The 18,690-nt window shown below is 38.1% G+C and overlaps 1 protein-coding gene across 7 annotated transcripts in view; it reads left to right on the top strand.

Annotated features, from left to right (window-relative positions):
* Positions 1-2,524: 2,524 nt before the first annotated feature.
* Positions 2,525-18,690, top strand: part of LOC120079790 (acyltransferase-like protein At1g54570, chloroplastic) — a 35,231-nt gene continuing 19,065 nt past the window's right edge. For 2 of the 7 annotated variants that reach the window (XR_005482351.1, XM_039034180.1), the window contains exons 1-5: positions 2,527-3,350; positions 3,844-3,895; positions 4,343-4,398; positions 5,056-5,214; positions 5,317-5,421. Coding sequence is in view for 5 of the 7 variants with exons in the window: in XM_039034180.1 (XP_038890108.1) it covers positions 2,936-3,350; positions 3,844-3,895; positions 4,343-4,398; positions 5,056-5,214; positions 5,317-5,421 (787 nt within the window). In the remaining 2 variants the exon portion in view is untranslated. Of the gene's footprint in view, positions 3,351-3,843; positions 3,896-4,342; positions 4,399-5,055; positions 5,215-5,316; positions 5,422-18,690 lie in introns of all 7 variants that reach the window. The other 5 variants (XR_005482350.1, XM_039034179.1, XM_039034184.1 and 2 more) reach the window with 4 other exon arrangements.

The following is an 18,690-nucleotide window of genomic DNA, read 5'->3' as shown; positions in this document are numbered from 1 at the left end:
TAAATTTTTAGTTTGATTTCAATTTAGTCTTTAAATTTTAAAATGCTACAACTTTATCACTAACATTTGAGTTTTGCTTTAATTTAGACCATATGTTTCAAGATTTATACTTTTAACTCGATTTTTGACTAAATACCCACTTCTATTTTTAGAATTAATTTAGGTTAATAAATTAAATCGCGTTAAAAGAATTATAATAATTAAGTTTCACAAGTTTATCACTTTTAAAATTAAATGTAAAATTTCACTTTATAATTATTTGTTGCTAATCAATAAAAATAATCAAATGAATATTTAATGAAAAATTGAGATTAAAAATGTAAAGTTTTGAAATTTAGGGACTAAATTGAAACAAAATTTAAATCTCAAAGGTAAAATTATAACATTTGAAAAGTTAGAGACTATATTGAAATGAAATTTAAAATTATGGATTAAATGTGTAATATTTTAAAAACCAAATAAAAACTATAGAAAAATTTAATGATTAAAAAAATATTATTTCCTTTTTGTTAGCACTTTATGATGGTACAAGTAACCTTTTCATTACGCTCTCCCTTGCTACGTGTTGGGTTGCAATGTATCCCATCAGACAGTACAACCTTCAACCAAAATTATGCAACACAAGCTTTCTCATTTTTTTTTTTTTTTAAATAAGAACTTTTTCATTTTTACTTCCTCAACTCAATATCTAAAATGTTGGTATCTGTAAATTCAAATATAATTTAGTAGATAAGATACTAATTACAATTTAAAAAGTTGATAATTGGATCTTTCATTTAAAAAATAGATTTAAAAATTTTACCATGTGATTATCACATGTAATTTTTTTTTTATCGATGCTAAATATTTTTAAGAATATCACATCATAAATGTTTTGAAAACTTAAATTTCAAGTTCAGATCTCGTTTGGTAACATTTTATTTTTTGTTCTTAGTTTTTAAAAATTAAGCATATTTTGTCATTATTTCTTACAATGATTTTTTGTTAAGTATAATGGTTGAATTCTTAGTCAAATTTCAAAAATAAAAAAAGTTTTAAATAGCTATATTTTTTAATTTTCAAAATGTTGGCTTGGTTTTTTAACGTGTAGGTAAAAAGTAGATAACAATGGAGGAAATTTAAAGATCAAAATAGTGTCTATAGGCTTAATTTTAAAAACCCAAAAACGAAATGATTACCAAATGGGTAAGGTTGGCAACAGGGCAGGGATAGGACGAGGATTCCCTATCAGGGCAGGGACCCATTCCCCGTTTTCCCTTTTGTTTCTTCATGGGAACCTTTTTTCTTTTTAATTTTTTTCCTAAAATTATCTGTGGTTTGGTCTTGGACACTTTAGTTGGGCTTAGATTGGGCTAAATGAAATTAAAATACCTAATTTATATATTTAGAAAAATATATTAAAAATCTAATTAGAGTCGGGTCGGGGTCGGGGGCCCTAAAGAATTGAGGATTCCTAATCCCGATCGGGGGTGGGGTCATGGGACCGAGAAATTTTGCTAACCCTACAAATGAGCCTAATTTCTCAACTTTTAGATTTGTATCTATTTGGTCTAAGAATATTTCAAAGATTTTCAATTTTGTATCTAATAGATATTTGATTTTAAATAATTGTTTAGTATGATAAATTTTATTTGTTATAGATTAATTTTTAAATATCTAGGGAAATAACTCTATTTAAAACAAATCAATATAGTATACCTTTTTTAAAAAATTGATGCATTTAACTCATGAAAAATAGAAATAGATAAATATATAAAATAATTTTTTTTTTTGTAAAGTATAAAATTGAAAACTAAACATTAATTAAAAATCCTCCGTAATTTAAGGAAATCTAAAAGTGTTTTCTTTAATGATTTTAAATATGTTTTACCAAACGTAAAAAAGCCTATTTTTCATAGAGAGATATAAATTATGTACATAAATATCTTTCAATTGTCTAATTTTAGCCTATATACTTTCAATAAATATTAAATTTAGTCACTCAAAGTCAATTATTAAATAATATAATAATTTTCATGCCAGAAAATATAATATATGAAAATATAATTTAGAGAAAAATGCTAATACAAAACAAAAAAGATTTTCTTAGAAAAATAGACAATAAATTAGCAATGACTACATTTAAGTGAACAAAAAAACCAAAATGATATTTAATATTTTTTTTCTTCAGAACAATCTTTTCCATATTTTGTTTGAAAGCAACCTGGCAATTAGATACTAACTAATCTCAGTAGTTTTGCTTTCTTTCTCAAAAGCCTCGAATAAGACGTTTGTGATGCAGTTTATGAGTGGCTGTGAAATGCAGAGTGAGCAAAACAAGAGCTCATGGCTTGCTGGTCCAGCAGCTGATTATCCATTTCTTTCTCTTTCTCTTTCTCTTGGAGGACCCACATGAGCCCACAATTCTTCATAATTTCAAGCTCGGTGGCCAATGCCCCACGGTAATTTCTACTTTATTCGCACTTTTCAGTTCACTTTTTCCGATGTATTGTTTATCTATTCTCTGAATTCCTACCATCACGCGTATGGTTCTCATTGCTTAATTATGAATGTGACAGTGAGACATTGATCCTTTTTACTTTCCCTGCGTTTGTTTGATTCGGGAAAGTTCGTTAATACGTGTTCCAAAAGAATTTTGAAAATTTCGGATTAGCTATACGTAATAGCTGTGAAGGGCTGCTTTAAGTTAACCCTTTTTGTTGCTGAATCACTCGTGATTCATATGGTTCTCAGCTCAACGCAGAACGTGTTGGTTGGTTTGTTTTTAGCTCGAGAGTTCAAGGGGATTCTCTTTCTCTCTCTTTGGAAACTGAATGTTCGCTTTATTTAAGTTGTTCTGGGAAGTGGGAAAAGTGGGAAGGGTCGAAGCTTGTAGTTCTCTTGCTTTTGTGAAGCTGAAGAAAGGGTCTGGCTTAGCTCATTGCTTGTGTAAGCTATGGCATCTTGTTTAGGAGTTGGGGTGTCATTGTTTGGAGTTTCAGTTCAACGGAGTAGGAATTCATGGGGAGTGCGAGTTAGAAGCGAAGGTGGAGCTTCAGCTGATTCAGTTTCAGCTGTGGTGAATGGAGCTTCTGTGGTTGGGGAGAAGGAGGGAAGTTGGTCTTCAATAGATAAGGGCAATGGTTGGTTAAAGTCTAAATCTTCAGAGAAAAAGATTAAGTTGAGGGATGATGTTCCACAGAAGTTGGAGCCATTTTGGGATGATGGGTATGGGACTGTGACTGTGAAAGATTACTTTGCTGCCGCTAAGGATTTTACTCAGCATCCTGATGGCGGTCCACCTCGCTGGTTTTGCCCTGTTGCATCTGGATCTCCATTAAAGGGTTCTCCAATTCTTTTGTTTTTACCTGGTAATTATTTTGCACCAGTTGACAAGTTCAAAACTGCAGAAATGGGTGTTTTGGGTTTTTGTATTTGAAAAACTAATTCCAATATTTGAAATATGGAATGGCTAAGTATAGAAAATAGGGGAACTGGGAAATGGTATGTCGTCATTTGTGGATATAAATAAAAAATTATGGCTCTGTATTTGTATATGTACAAAAGAAAGGAACTGTTATTAACAGAACTTTAGAGAACTAGAGCTCTTAGTACATCATTTGGAAGAATCATAGTAAATAGTTCTTGTCCTCTACAAAAACATCCAAACAGTTTTCTAAACGTCTGGTCAAGAGAGAAATCAACGAACATGGTTCTAATTTTGTTTTTTTGGTCAATTTTTGATAGTATGCTTACTCTTTGAACACGTGTTTTAATCTTTTCCAACTTTCAATGAATTTTTGTGATTTGAAAGTGTGATGTTTTTATCTAATTCGGGTTTGGTATTGGTTTTGTACTCTGTAGGAATGGATGGCACTGGATGTGGCCTTATCATGCATCATAAAGCTCTTGGGAAGTAAGCCATTCACGTCCGATACTGTTGAATTGACACTCCTTGAAATTTGTAACTGCCTCTTTGGTGGAGTGGTAAAAGAAGGCAGCACAAAGAGAAAATTTCAATGCACTTTGAATCCAAGATACATTAGATATTTAACCTTGATCATGCTAGTATGAATAACTGGAATCATTGCGCTTTGTGTAGCCAATAAAGAGAAATTTTCTCTTTAATTTCTTGCCATTGGCAACTTAGTTGTTTGTGCTTTTGCCTCTTCTCCTTTTCTCTCTCTCTCTCTCTCTGCACATGCACATGGCCTTGTGTATAAACCGCACTAAATTTGGATTAATGTTCTGTCATTTTATATTTGATTTAGGAATTAGAATAATAAATATGTTTGAATTGGTGACATTTCTTTCACCTGTAAGTAAAACCAGCGTTCATTAAGGTATTGATCTTCTGATGCAGGGCTTTTGAAGTTCGGTGCCTACATATTCCTGTTCAAGATCGAACGCCATTTGAAGGTTTAAACTTTTTCTTAATGGCTAGAATATTTTCATGGATACAGTTTTATTACTACTTCCCGAGTCAACTTTTCCCCTGTTAAATTGAAACAACTTTGATGGTAGAGCTGTGTAACCGATATATTGTTCATTTGTGATCCTGGTTTCTGGTTTGGGAGAAATTTGGCAATATGCCTCACTTTGGTGGACAAATGATGCATGAAAACAATATTCATCCTTTCCCCATGAAATTGGGAGGGCAATTTCTGCGTAGCTATGAACCTGAATATGATTATCGGCCAGAAAATAATGATATCAAGTAAACATTTATATTGGGTGTACAACATTGACATAATTAAGAAAACAACATTGACATAATTAAGAAAATGAACCCTTTCCCTAAGAAATTGAGTGGGAAATTTTGGCCTTGCTAAGAACCTGACTATGATTATTGGCCAGAAATTAATGATATCAAGTCAGCGTTGATATTTGGTTTACATTGACATATTTAAGAATTAACTGAAGATAGGTATGTTGGACTTATGGATCTAACTTCCTGTAGTTTTTAGGTAATTCATATAGATTTGTGACTGCACATAAAACTTTAACTTGGTAAGGTCTACATTGTTGTTATTGTTCATTTATACTGCTGATGAAACAGACTTGTGTTATCTGAAGGACTTGTGAAGCTCGTTGAAGAAACTATCAGGTCAGAGCATGCTTGTTCCCCAAACAAACCAATTTATTTAGTTGGGGACTCATTTGGAGGGTGCTTAGCACTTGCAGTGGCTTCACGTAATCCTAAAATGGACCTTGTTTTGATTTTAGCAAATCCAGGTGGGTTCCATATTTGCAGTTTAACTTCAACTTCATGTAATCACATGACACGGTTAGGTCTTGCGCTTCAGAAAGTTTGACAGTTTTTTGGCCTTCCATTAGCTACTTCTTTTGGCTGGTCTCAATTGCAACCCCTGTTTCCGTTGTTAGGAGCTATGCCTGATGTACTACATGAAACAGTTCCTTATGTTCTTAGCTTTGTTATGGGTAAGTAGATTGCTATTAATTGTCTTTGTTTTTTCTTTAGGTATATAAGATATATTATTGGGAATTTAGCAGCACTCCTTTTGTCTTTCATACTATTTTTTACAATTATTATTATTGTTTTTTTTTAAAATTTATTTATGGCGTTGCACCTCTTATACTATTGCTGAAGATCAGATTTCATGATTACTGTGTTCTGGGATGATGATGAAATATTACCCGTAAGAAATAGTAAAAGTGGAGGTCTGATGCCTTATATATTGGCACTTTCTGTTTAAAGGATGTGGCTCTAATCTACCTTAGAGAATCACCAAGGAAAAGACCTCCTTCTGGCATTCATTGATCTCACCAAGTATTGAGATCAATACTAATAGAATGGTGGAGACATGCTGTGTCACAATCGCACTTTTAGAAGCTTCACTTAGCGATTGTGCAATACTTATTTCTACTCACAAACAAGTCAGCCAATTCGAATACGGAACGCCGGTGGCACACTGGGTGCCTCTTGCAACCTCTACCTCTGTTTTAGAGAAAACGAGTTTAGAGAAAAAGGTTTTCGCAAACGTTTGAATGTGCGAATAGAAAAGAGAAAGATTGTAGTAGGCTAGAAAGCAATAAGCAACAACAACAACTTTATAACATACCACACCGGGTATGGGGAAGTGATGATTAGTCTTATCCCCATATAGTGCATTTTGAACAAAAAGCCAACTGGCACCCTTGCATATGCAAAAGGGCGAGTGATCACTTACAACAAAAAGTACAAGGAAAGCAAACTAACTCAACTAATGAAATACATAACATGAAAGCATGATAAAAAAGGGGTTGGATTGGGCATGCGACCATGGGCAACAGGCCTTGGACAAGCATGGCCGTGACATTCTCCCCCACTTAATTGGTTGACATCCCCGTCAACCGACTTTGCTCGAACTCAGTAATCGTTGGAGCAACATTCTTCAGGTATTTTGCGCACTTCCAGCTGATTTCTTCGTCAGGGAGGTCTTTCCATTTCACCAAGAATCCTGTCAGTTCTCGCCTTGATCTTCCAATACAACGTATATGTTTGTCTAGAATTCGCGCGACTTCCTTCTCAGTTGAATTCTTCATCGTGACAGGTGGACACATCAACATGTTACGTTGCTCGTCATCGGGGTCGGGGTGATAGGGGTTTAGTATACTCACGTGGATGACAGGATGGATCTTCATTTATGAGGATAACTGAACCCTATACGAGGTTTTTCCGACTTTCTCAATCACCTCAACTGATCCTTCATATTTTCATACGAGGTGTTGGTCTCTCTGGCCCTGGAAACGGAATTGTTCTGGTCGCAACTTGATCAGAACTTTGTCCCCAGCTTGGAACTCGAGGGGCATGCGCTTCCTATCAGCCCATTTCTTCATTCTCCTTGACGCTTTCTCTAGGTAGGCGCGTGCTATCTCGAAGGTTTGACTCCATTCTTTGGTGAAGTTATACGCCTGAGGGCTTTTGCCTACATAGGGGTGGTCCACCAGGTGTGGCATGAATGGCTGTCTACCACATAGTATCTCAAAGGCCGTCTTTCCGGTTGAGGAGTTTTGCTGACTGTTAAAGTTGAACTGAGCAACATCTAACAACTGAACCCAGTTCTTTTGTCTAGTGTTGATAAAGTGACGCAGATATTCTTCAAGCATGCTGTTAAAGCGTTCAGTCTGGCCGTATATTTGAGGATGATAACTAGAAGAAATATTCAATGTAGATCCCAATATCTTGAACAATTCCGTCCAAAAGGTTTCGGTGAATCTCCCGTCGTGATCACTAACGATGCTCGCAGGAACACCCCATAATTTCACGATGTGTTTGAAGAACAATTGGACAGTCATCACAACCGTACACATTTTCAGCGTTGGGATAAATGTGACATATTTTGAGAATCAGTCGACGATAACAAGGATCGATTCAAACTCTCCAACTTTGGGTAAGTGGGTGATGAAGTCGAGTGACACACTCTCCCACGGTCTAGAGGGCACAGGTAAGGGCTCTAGCAGACCTGCTAATTTTGCCCTTTCGACTTTATCTTGCTGGCAGACAAGACAAGTCTTGGTAAATTGCATGACGTCGTCTTGAAGGCTCGGCCAATAGTAACCTTGTTTTAATAGCGCATAAGTTCTCTGCCAACCATTGTGTCCTGCCCATGGCATGTCGTAGCACTCTTTCATTAGTGATCTTTGTAGCTCCCCAGATCAGGGAACGTTAAGGCGATTACCCTTGGTGTAGAGTAAGTCGTCTTCAACCCAAAACTGGCGTGTCTTCCCTTCTTTGGCTAACTGCATAATGGCTTGAGCCGACGTGTCATTTGCCAAGTGTGCCTTGACAGTTTCGCGTATTGTTCCACTCAACGTACTTGCTTTCAGATGCGTAAACATGCACAGGGCCGCATGCTTGCTCTTCCGGCTAAGGGCATCGACCGCTTGGTTGCATTTCCCCGGTCTATGCTTAAACTAGAAATCGAATCTGCCAAACATTCTTGCTATCATGCCTGCTTTGACGATACAATTTTGGCTGGTTGAAAAAGTGGCAGATGGAACTGTTGTTTGTCTTGACCACAAACTTGGCCCCTAAGAGATATTGTCTCCAAGCCCTCAGGCAATGAACTAATGCCAACATCTCTTTTTCGGAGGTCATATACCTCCGTTCTGCATCATTTAGTTTTCTACTCTCATACGCGATGGGGTGTCTGTCTTGAAGGAGAACATCATCCAACGCAAAGTTTGAAGCATCTGTCTCAACTTCGAAAGGTTTGGACATGTCGGCAATTCCGAGGACCGGTCCTTCAATCATCACTTTCTTCTTGCCCTCAAAGGCGGCTTGACATTCAGGAGTCCAACTCCAACGATTATCCTTCCTCAACAGCTCAGTCAATGGTCCTGCTCTTCTGGAGAATCCTTCTACGAACCGCCTATAGTATTTGGCTAGTCCGAGGAAGGATCGTAATTCTGTCACGGATGTCGGCACCTTCCAATCTCGGATAGCAGATACCTTATCCTTTTCCATGCCTATTCGACCACATTCAATCACGTGGCCAAGGAAATTTATGCGCTCTAGGGCAAAGGAGCACTTCTCTCTTTTTATGTATAGTTGGTTCCTCAACTTTTTGAAGACTAGTTGGAGATGGCACCAATGATCTTCCATTGAGACACTATAAACCACGATATCGTCCAGATATACTACGATAAATTTGTCGAGGTATTCATGAAACACCTGATTCATCAGAGTACAGAAAGTTGCCGAGGCGTTGGTGAGGCCAAAGGGCATCATAAGAAATTCAAAGGCCCCATATCTCGTGATGAAAAAGACAGAGTAGAGATAGAAAGTGGCACACACAAAGTTTACGTGGAAAAACCCTAATAAGGGAGAAAAAACCACGGGATAAAGGATTCTTATTAGAAACTGATACAAAGTATATACAGAGACTACCAGCTTAAATAGATAGAAAAAAAAAAAAAAAGGGAAACCCTAGGGTACAGGGAAAAAGACAAATTTTCCCCTAGAGTAAAAAACCCTAATTTCGACACTCCCCCTCAAGTTGGGGCATAGATGTCAATAAGACCCAACTTGCTAATACAAGAGTCAAACAACTGTCTGGGCAGTCCCTTTGTTAAGATGTCTGTAATTTGTTGGCTGGAAGGAATATAGGGGACATAAACGTTGCCATTGTCAAGTCTCTCCTTGATGAAATGCCGATCAATCTCCACATGCTTTGTTTTGTCATGCTGAACTGGGTTATTTGCTATGCTTATTATGGCTTTGTTATCACAATAGAGTTTCATCGGACTGGTGTGACCTTGATCAAGATCACTTAAAACCTTTTCTAGCCAAATTTTTTCATATATCCCCAGACTCATGGCCCTGTACTCAGCTTCGATATTACTTCTGGCAACTACCCTTTGTTTCTTACTCCTCCATGTGACAAGGTTACCCCATACGAAGGTACAATATCCTGATGTCGACTTTTTATCTACCACAGAACCTGCCCAATCTGCATCTGTGTATGCCTTGATGCACCATCTATCAGTTTTTTTGAACATCAAGCCTTTCCCTAGAGACGTTTTTAGATACCTCAGGATGCGCTTCACCGCCCTCATATGTTCTTCGTAAGGAGACTGCATAAACTGACTCACCACACTAACTGCATATGAAATGTTTGGTCTAGTATGAGAGAGATAGATTAGCTTTCCAACAAGCCGCTGATATCTCTCTTTATTAACTGGTACACCTTCACTCATATTACTTAGCTTAGCATTCACTTCTATAGGGGTGTCAACTGGTTTGCAACTTGTCATATCTGTCTCCTTAAGCAAGTCCAGAGTATATTTCCATTGGGAAACTGCTACAAAAACATTATTTTTTCTCTTATTAATCTTAGGAGGAAATGGTTTCTTAAATAAAAGAAATACCCAATTACAAATAAGGAAAGAATAAAATAATTACAAATAAGGAAAGAATAAAATACAATAAGTACAGTATAAAATTTCATAATAAAGGAAATAATCAACACTCCCCCTCAAGCTGGTTTGAAGATATCATTCGTAGCCAGCTTGTCAATCAACTTGTTGAATTGTCACTTTGAAGAACTTTAGTTAACACATCTATGATTTGCTCTGCTGTCTGGAGAAGGGAATGCATATTATTCTTGCATCAATCTTTTCCTTTATGAAGTGTTTATCAACTTCAATATGTTTAGTCCTATCATGAAGAACTGGATTGTGGGCAATGGAAATTGCTGACTTGTTATCACAATAGATGCGTATGGGTATTGTCTGAGAGAAATTCAATTCTTCCAATAGTCTTCTTATCTATATGCCCTCAATGGGCTAATACCCTAAATTCTGCTTTAGCACTACTTCTTGCAATCACACTTTGTTTTTTACTTCGCCAAGTAACCAGATTTCCTCCAACAAAAGAGCAATACCCTGAAGTAGATCTTCTATCAGTCGTGCTTCCTGTCCAATCAGCATCAATGTAAACCTCAATGTTTAGGTGGTCATGCTTCGTGAATAACATACCTTTTCCTAGAATACCTTTCAAATATCTCAAAATTCTATAAGCTGCTTCGAAGTGAATTGACCCGGGAACATGCATGAACTGACTTGCTACATTAACTGCAAAAGCAATGTCAGGACGTGTGTGAGAGAGGTATATGAGTCTCCCTACAAGCCTCTGGTACTTTTCCTTTTCTTTTACTTTTTTTTCAGTAGCAGCAACCAATTTTAAATTTTGCTCAATAGGAGTTTCTGCCATCTTGCAACCAAGTAAACCTGTCTCATTCAATAGGTCAAGAATATACTTCCTCTGGTTGACAAGAATGCCATTTTTAGATCTGGCAAACTCCATTCCTAGGAAATACTTTAAGGTTCCCAGGTCCTTGATTTGAAAATCATTAGCAAGGTTTTTCTTCAAGATATTCAGTCTTGTCTCATCATTACTTGTAAGAATGATATCATCAACATACACTATCAAAATGACCAACTTACCACTTCAGTATGTTTATAGAACATAGTATGATCAGCTTGACTTTGACTGAATCTACAACTTGTGACTGCCTTTCCAAACCGTTCAAACCATGCTCTGGGAGATTGTTTAAGCCCATATAATGATTTCTTTAACTTGTACACTTTGTTAATCCCGAGATCCACCTCAAAACCAGGTGGCAAGTCCATAAAAACCTCTTCTTCAAGATCCCATTGAGAAAGACATTCTTCACATCAAGTTGATAAAGAGGCCAATCAAAATTAACTGCCACAGACAACATGATTCTAATAGAATTAATTTTAGCTACTGAAGCAAATGTTTCTTGATAATCAATGCCATAGGTCTAAGTGAACCCCTTGGCAACCAATCTGGCCTTGTACCTTTCAATACTACCATCAGTTTTACATTTTACAATGAACACCCATTTGCATCCCACCGTCTTCATATCTTTTGGTAGTTCGACTATGTCCCATGTGCAATTTTGTTTCAGTGCATTGAACTCTTCCATCACTACTAATTTCCAATTCAAATCATTTAGGGCTTCCTGTATATTCCTTGGAACAAATATGTTGGTTATTTTGGATGTGAAGGCTTTATGACAGTCGGACAATCTATGATAAGATGGTATATTTGGTGCATTTACGAGTACCTTTCCTATAGGCAATTGGAATATCAAGATCAGAGACATCAGGTAAAGGATTAGAAGTAGATGAAGAACTAGGAGAAATAGGAGTAGTGTCTAATACCTGGATCTTCAGGATCATTCATTAGAGTATTTGATTGGTCTTGTGATAAGTCAATTGTATGACCTCGGACTCTTTGAGTCAAGTTTCTTCTAGTATAAACCTGAAGTTCAGGATTTCGACTTGTAGAGTCATTTTGTAGTTTTCTCCCCCTGAAGAACTCTCCATACTTGGTATTGAAGGACTAGAGCTCATAATTGCAGGACCACTGATGTTTGGGAGAGATAAAGTATCCCAAAAATTATCTTCAAGGTTAGATATCTCCCCCTGAAGAAAATTTGGGACAAAAAAGGTTGATTTTCCAAAAAAGACAACCATACTCTCAAAATACTTGTGGGTCAAAGGATCAAAACATTTGTAAGCTTTCTTATGAGAAACATAGCCTACAAAAATGCATTTAATGGCTTGAGGATCAAGCTTAGTTCGAGAAAGAGGAGAAGTATGGACATAAGCATTACACCTAAACAATTTAATTGGTAAATCAGAAGACAACCAATTATTAGGAAAAAACTCATTAAGTGATTAAGAAGAGTTTTAAAATTCAAAACCTTAGACGACATTCCATTGATCAGATGTGCAACTGTAAGAATGACATCACCCCACAAATATTTTAGAACATTCAAGAGAACATAAGGGCACGAGCAACTTCAAGTAAGTGTCTATTCTTTCGCTCAGCAATGCCATTCTGCTGAGGCGTGTCACGATACGTAGCTTGATGAAAAATGCCCTTTTCTTGCAAAAAATTGGTTAATTGTTCATTGAAATATTCAGTGCCGTTATTAGAGTGAAGAATTCGAATTTTAGTTTGAAATTGAGTCTTTATCATATTGTAAAACCAAACAAAAACCTCTTTTATCTCTGACTTTTTTTGTTAACAAATAAAGCCAAGTTAAACGAGTGTGGTCATCTATAAAGGTAACATATCAACGCTTACCACTATGAGTTAAGACTTTAGACGGACCCCAAACATCAGTATGAATTAAGAAAAAAGGTGATGAAGCCTTGTACGGTTTAGGCAAATAGGTGTATCGATGATGTTTGGCAAAAATGCAACTTTCACATTGAAAAACTGAACAATCAAATCCTTTAAATAAATCGGGAAACATATACTTTAAATAAAAGAAATTTGGATGCCCTAATCTACGATGCCAAAGCATGATAGTTTCTTTAACAGAAGGAGAACAAACACTACTCAAGCCTTGAACTTTTTTATGACTAGCAGAAACTTCATCAAAGTAATAGAGACCATCAATCATCCTAGCACGTCCAATCGTCCCCCCGATTCCTGATCTTGAAAGATACAACGAGTTTCACAAAAGATAACACGACAATTAGCATCCTTAGAGAGTTTACTAACAGACAACAAGTTACAAGCTAATTTTGGAACATGAAGGATAAAATGTAATATAAGTTTTATAGTAAAAGAAATAGTTCCTTTTCCTGCAATAGAGGTGAAGCTGCCATCGGCAATGCGAATTTTTTCATGGCAATACACATGAGAATATGATTCAAATAAACAAGAGGAACTAGTCATATGATCAGAAGCTCCAGAGTCTATAATCCATGGAGATGAATTAAGGCAAGAGAGAACTTGAGGACAAATACCTGATTGTGCCAAGGAAACACTAGGATTACCAGATGATGAATTGGTCTGTAGCAGCTTCAGAATTTGATCAATTTACTCTTCATTAAATAGGTTGGAGTCAACAACATTAGCATTAGAGGCATGTTGCTTAGAACTTTTCCAATTCGCAGGTTTTCCATGAAGTTTCCAACAAGTTTCACGTGTATGTCGAGGTTTATTGCAATGGTCGCACCAGACACGAGGCTTTTCATGTGGCTTATTGGATTGATTAGAAGCCTTCATTGCAGTATTTTCAGTCACCAACACAGAGCATTCAACTTAGTCAATAGGTTTTTTGTAAATCATAACATTCCTGCGGCTTTCTTCCCAACAACTAGGAAAATTATAGCTGACGGGCAGCGACAACCATTCGGCAGCGGAAACGGTGGTTAGCGACGCAGACATGGTCGGACGACAGACTGCGAAATCGCGACGACAGAAGGCTGGGTTTTTTTCTAGGGTTTCAAAAAGAAAATTAAAATAGGGTTTTTTTTTTGGGTTTTTAGGGTTTCAAAAAATTTGTTTCTTTGATACCATGCTACAAAAAAATATTTTTTCTCTTATTAATCTTAGGAGAAAATGGTTTCTTAAATAGAAGAAATACCCAATTACAAATAAGGAAAGAATAAAATACAACAAATATAATACAATAAGTATAATATAAAATTTCACAATGAATTATAGAGCAAATATAATTAAAAAAAATTTGTTTCTCTGATACCATGCTACAAAAACATTATTTTTTCTTTTATTAATTTTAGGAGGAAAAGGTTTCTTAAATAAAAGAAATACCCAATTACAAATAAGGAAAGAATAAAATAATTACAAATAAGGAAAGAATAAAATAATTACAAATAAGGAAAGAATAAAATACAACAAATATAGTACAATAAGTACAATATAAAATTTCACAATAAAGGAAAATAATCAACAGAAATTGAAATCTCTTCTTTCGATCGAGCCACCTCCATTCCAAGGAAGTACCTCAGTTTTCCAAGGTCCTTGATTTCAAATTCCTCAGCCATTTTCGTCTTTAAGCGGTCAATCTTTGAAGCATCATCACCTGAAATAACAATATCATCTACATACACAATCAAAACGGCAATCTTCTCGGATACTGACCTCTTTGTGAAGAGAGTGTGATCTGAGTGTCCCTGACTATACCCTTGTGACTTTACAAAGGTAGTGAATCTACCAAACCAGGCTCTCGGGGACTGTTTTAACCTATACAAGGACTTCTTTAGTCTACATACTCAGTGGTTAAATTGTTTCTCGAATCCTGGGGGAGGACTCATGTAGACTTCTTCCTCCAACTCTCCGTTAAGAAAAGCATTCTTCACATCAAACTGGTGCAGGGGCCGGTCTTTGTTAACTGCAACTGAGAGCAGAACCCATACTGTAATCAATTTTGCTACTGGTGAACCCCGAAGGTCTGAGTAAAGCCTCTGGCAACTAATCTGGCCTTGTATCTATCAATCGTTCCATCGGGCCTATACTTCACTGTGAACTAAACACCAATTTACATCCAACTACTTTGTGTCCATTTGGAAAAGTAACTTGGTCCGACGTATGATTTTTCTCAAGCGCCCCCATTTCTTCCATGATTGTGGCTTTCCATTTTGGAATCTCCATTGTTGTGTGTATACTGTTCGGTATTACAGCTGTGTCTAGGCTCGTCTTGAGGGCCTTGAACCCAGGAGACAAGTTGCCATAAGACAAGTAGCTTTGTAGTGGATATTTCGTACACGATCTGATACCTTTCCTCAGGGCAATCGGGAGGTCAAGAGATGCATCACGGTCTTTATTCTCCTTGGGCTTCATACTGCACTCAACCTTCTGCTCATAGGTCTCATGCTCTGTCATTTCTTTTCCACTCTCAACGGTGTTCTCTGTTGGAATAGGTGACATTTCTTTTCCACTTTCAACAATGTTCTCTGCTAGAACAAGTGTCTCACAATCATCACTCCTTGCTTCAGTCACATTGTTCCTGGTGCAATCATACTTGTTGTCATTGTCTTCCCTGTCTTTGCTCTCATCATTTTCAACACAGGCATCAGTTTTATTAAAAATATTACCATCATCAGGGATAGAAGTATTAGTACTTGGAACTGACACTCGTTCTGACTCATGGACTGGAGCCGGAGAAATAACAGACGACGCTATTTCCTTTCTGAGATTCTTCCTATAGTATGTGATCCATGGGACTTGTTTGGTAGGCAGGATGGATTCGTTGGTACTTATGTCAAGAATGGGTTCAGGTAAGATGGATAGACTTGGACCCCAATTGGTTTCTTCACTAGTATTCTCCCCCTGAAGGGAACCCTTGGGAAAGAAGGGATGATCTTCGAAGAACGTCACATCCATTTAGACAAAGTATTTTCGGGAAGAAGGATGATAACACTTGTACCCACATTGATGAAGAGGGTACCCCACAAAGACACATTTCTGGGCACGAGGAGTAAACTTGGTTCGGTTAGGACCATGGACGAACACAACACACTCAAACACCCGAAGGGGAACATCAGAAATAAGTCGGTTATCAGGGTAGGACTCTTTGAAGTAATCTAGGGGGGTTTGGAATTTTAGAACCTGGGGCGACATTCGATTTACTAGATGAGCTGCTATCAGAACAACATCCCCCATAAATAGGACGGAAGAGAAGTTGACAACATAAGAGATCGAGCAACTTCAATAAGGTGACGGTTTTTCCGTTCGGCCACTCCATTTTGTTGGGGAGTGTACGCACAAGAACTCTGATGGACGATTCCTTTTGAGATTAAGAACTCCCTAAAGGAATTATTAAAGTATTCCCGACCATTGTCACTATGAAGGATAGCGATTTTTGCATTGAACTGGGTTTCTACAGAACAACAGAACTATTGGAAGACCAATGTAACTTCGGATTTGTCTGTCAGAAGAAAAACCCAAGTTAACCTAGTATGATCGTCAATGAAGGTTACAAACCACCGCTTGTCAGTGGGGGTAGTAACAGGTGACGGACGCCAAACATCGCTATGGAAGAGGGTAAATAGTTTGGAAGGCTTATAAGGCTGAGGTTTTAATGATGCATGAGGCTGTTTGGCTTGGACACACACATCACAATTTAATTTAGAAATATTAACAATATGAAAAAGATGAAGAAACAGATAATTCATATAATGGAAACTAGGGTGCCCAAGGCGATAGTGTCATAACATATATGTTGAAATATGTTAAATTAGCCCTAAGGGCATTTTTGTCTTTTTACTATATTTGCTAAATTAGGGTTTCACATTATTCTATTTATATCTAGGGTTGGGTCTATTGTAAAGTAAATGATGATTAAAAATAATAAGTTCTTTTCTATCGTGGTTTTTCTTCCCTAATTAGGGTTTTCCACGTAAACTCCTTGTGTTGTCTTCTTTCCCTATTTCAATATGGTATCAGAGCAAGGTGATGAACCCTAGCCCCGGTAGAAGAAACTCAGTCGTCAAACTTAATAGGTGAAGGTACGCTGAATAATGAGGTTGTGATTCAAGCAGCGGTTGACCGATATCTCCGAACCATCATCCCAGGTGGTGGAATTGCTCCAGCTGGCTCGCCGATTAGCTTCCAGTCTCAGCCGTTCCAACTGAACACCATCGATCGGATTCTTCCAGCTGAACAGCAGGTGGTGGTGGAAGGTCACGCCTTCCAGCCGACGCACGCAATCGGGTCACAACCAATCGGATCCTCAGCGTCGCTCACAACCGTCTCAGCCTCAAACGTTCTCCAGCCGGCGCACGCGATCGGTCTACAGCTGGTAGGTATCTCGGCGTCGCACAGAATCGCGTCTTCACCAGACGATCATGGGTGTGTTTCAGCTGCCGGGTCAGGTCAGATCGGCGCGATTTCTTCCATGGGCGTGTTCCAGCTGCCGGGTTGGGTCAGATCGGTGCGATTTCTTCCGCTGCACAGCAGATCGCCGAGCCGTTCATCCGTTACCCACCATCACAGCAGTCTGGGAGCAGCGCCGGTCATGGGTTGCCGAACTTTGCCGCTGTGGGACTTCCGCGCAGGAGCTTCTTCACAGCATCATGGTGGACAGCCTCTTCCTCAAGTATATCCGGTTCAGCCCCAGTTTCGAATGGGTAATCCATTGAAGAAAATCCCATGGTATTTAGACAGAAAAATTCCAGATCTGAATCTCATGGGGAACTCCAACAACAATTAGCTAGTCTTCAGCAACAGATGGTCGCCCTGGGAGCCCGATTGAATGGCCATGATTCTTCCCCGATGTATTCAGAAAATCCGGTATCAATGTTTCCTACTCCAACTTCTAATCTTTTATCTGGAACAATTGGAAATTCGCAGGAATGATCACGGAGAGAAGTTGAATGGGCAAATTACTTCTCTTGGTCCCAAACCATTAAAATGGTTCTTGAGGGACGCCATAAGTTTGGATATTTAACTGGAGAGATACCACGACCGAATCCTGGGATCCCCAAGAGCGTGTCTGGAAGGCAGAGGATTCTTTGCTCCGCTCAATGTTAATTAGTAGTATGGAACCACAAATCGGGAAACCTTACTCTATTCAGCTACTGCCCGGGATATTTGGGATGCAGTCCGAAGGTTATATTCAAGGCGTCAGAACGCATCCCGCCTATATACTCTACGTAAACAGGTTTACGAATGCAAACAGGGGAGCATGGATGTAACATCATACTTCAGCAAGATGTCTTGTTATGGCAAGAAATGGATCTATGTCGGGAGATCATCTGGACCTGCCCACAAGATGGAATTCAATACTCCAAGATAGAAGAGGTTGAGCGTGTGTATGATTTTCTTGCCGGGCTACACCCCAAATTTGATACAGTTCGCAGTAGAATACTAGGGCAGAAACCAATTCCGTCTCTCATGGAGGTATGTTCAGAAGTTAGATTGGAAGAAGATAGATCAAGTGCAATGAATGGGCCAAGTGTTATCACTATAGAGTCAGCTGCCTTCAGGGTGAAGTCCACTGGAGCTGATGGTGACAAGCAGAAATAGTAAAACACCCCCAGTTTGTGAGCATTGTAAAAAACAGTAGCATACGAAGGATCAGTGCTGGAAATTGCATGGTCGCCCTCCAAATGGTAAACGTTGCCCTCCGAATGACAAGTCGAAATTTGGGTGTGCTCTAGTGGTGAATCAGTTGAGGGGACTACACGACCTCAAACACAGCTTCCAGTGACTAATCCTGGGGATTCAGGTACCGTAGGAATCAAACAGTTGCTCAATCAGGTAATCCTCAATCCTTGAGTTTCCTTGCTGAGGGGAATGAGTTATGGATTCTAGATTCAGGAGCAACCGATCACTTGACTGGCTCATCCGACCGATTTCTCTCATACTATCCAAGTGCTGGAAATGAGAGGATTCGAATTGCGGATGGGTCCTTA

The sequence above is a fragment of the Benincasa hispida genome, chromosome 6, assembly GCF_009727055.1.
Source record: "Benincasa hispida cultivar B227 chromosome 6, ASM972705v1, whole genome shotgun sequence".
Lineage (NCBI taxonomy): Eukaryota > Viridiplantae > Streptophyta > Magnoliopsida > Cucurbitales > Cucurbitaceae > Benincasa > Benincasa hispida.
Note: the sequence above shows the minus strand (reverse complement) of the source record. Positions and strands in the feature narration are given on the sequence as shown.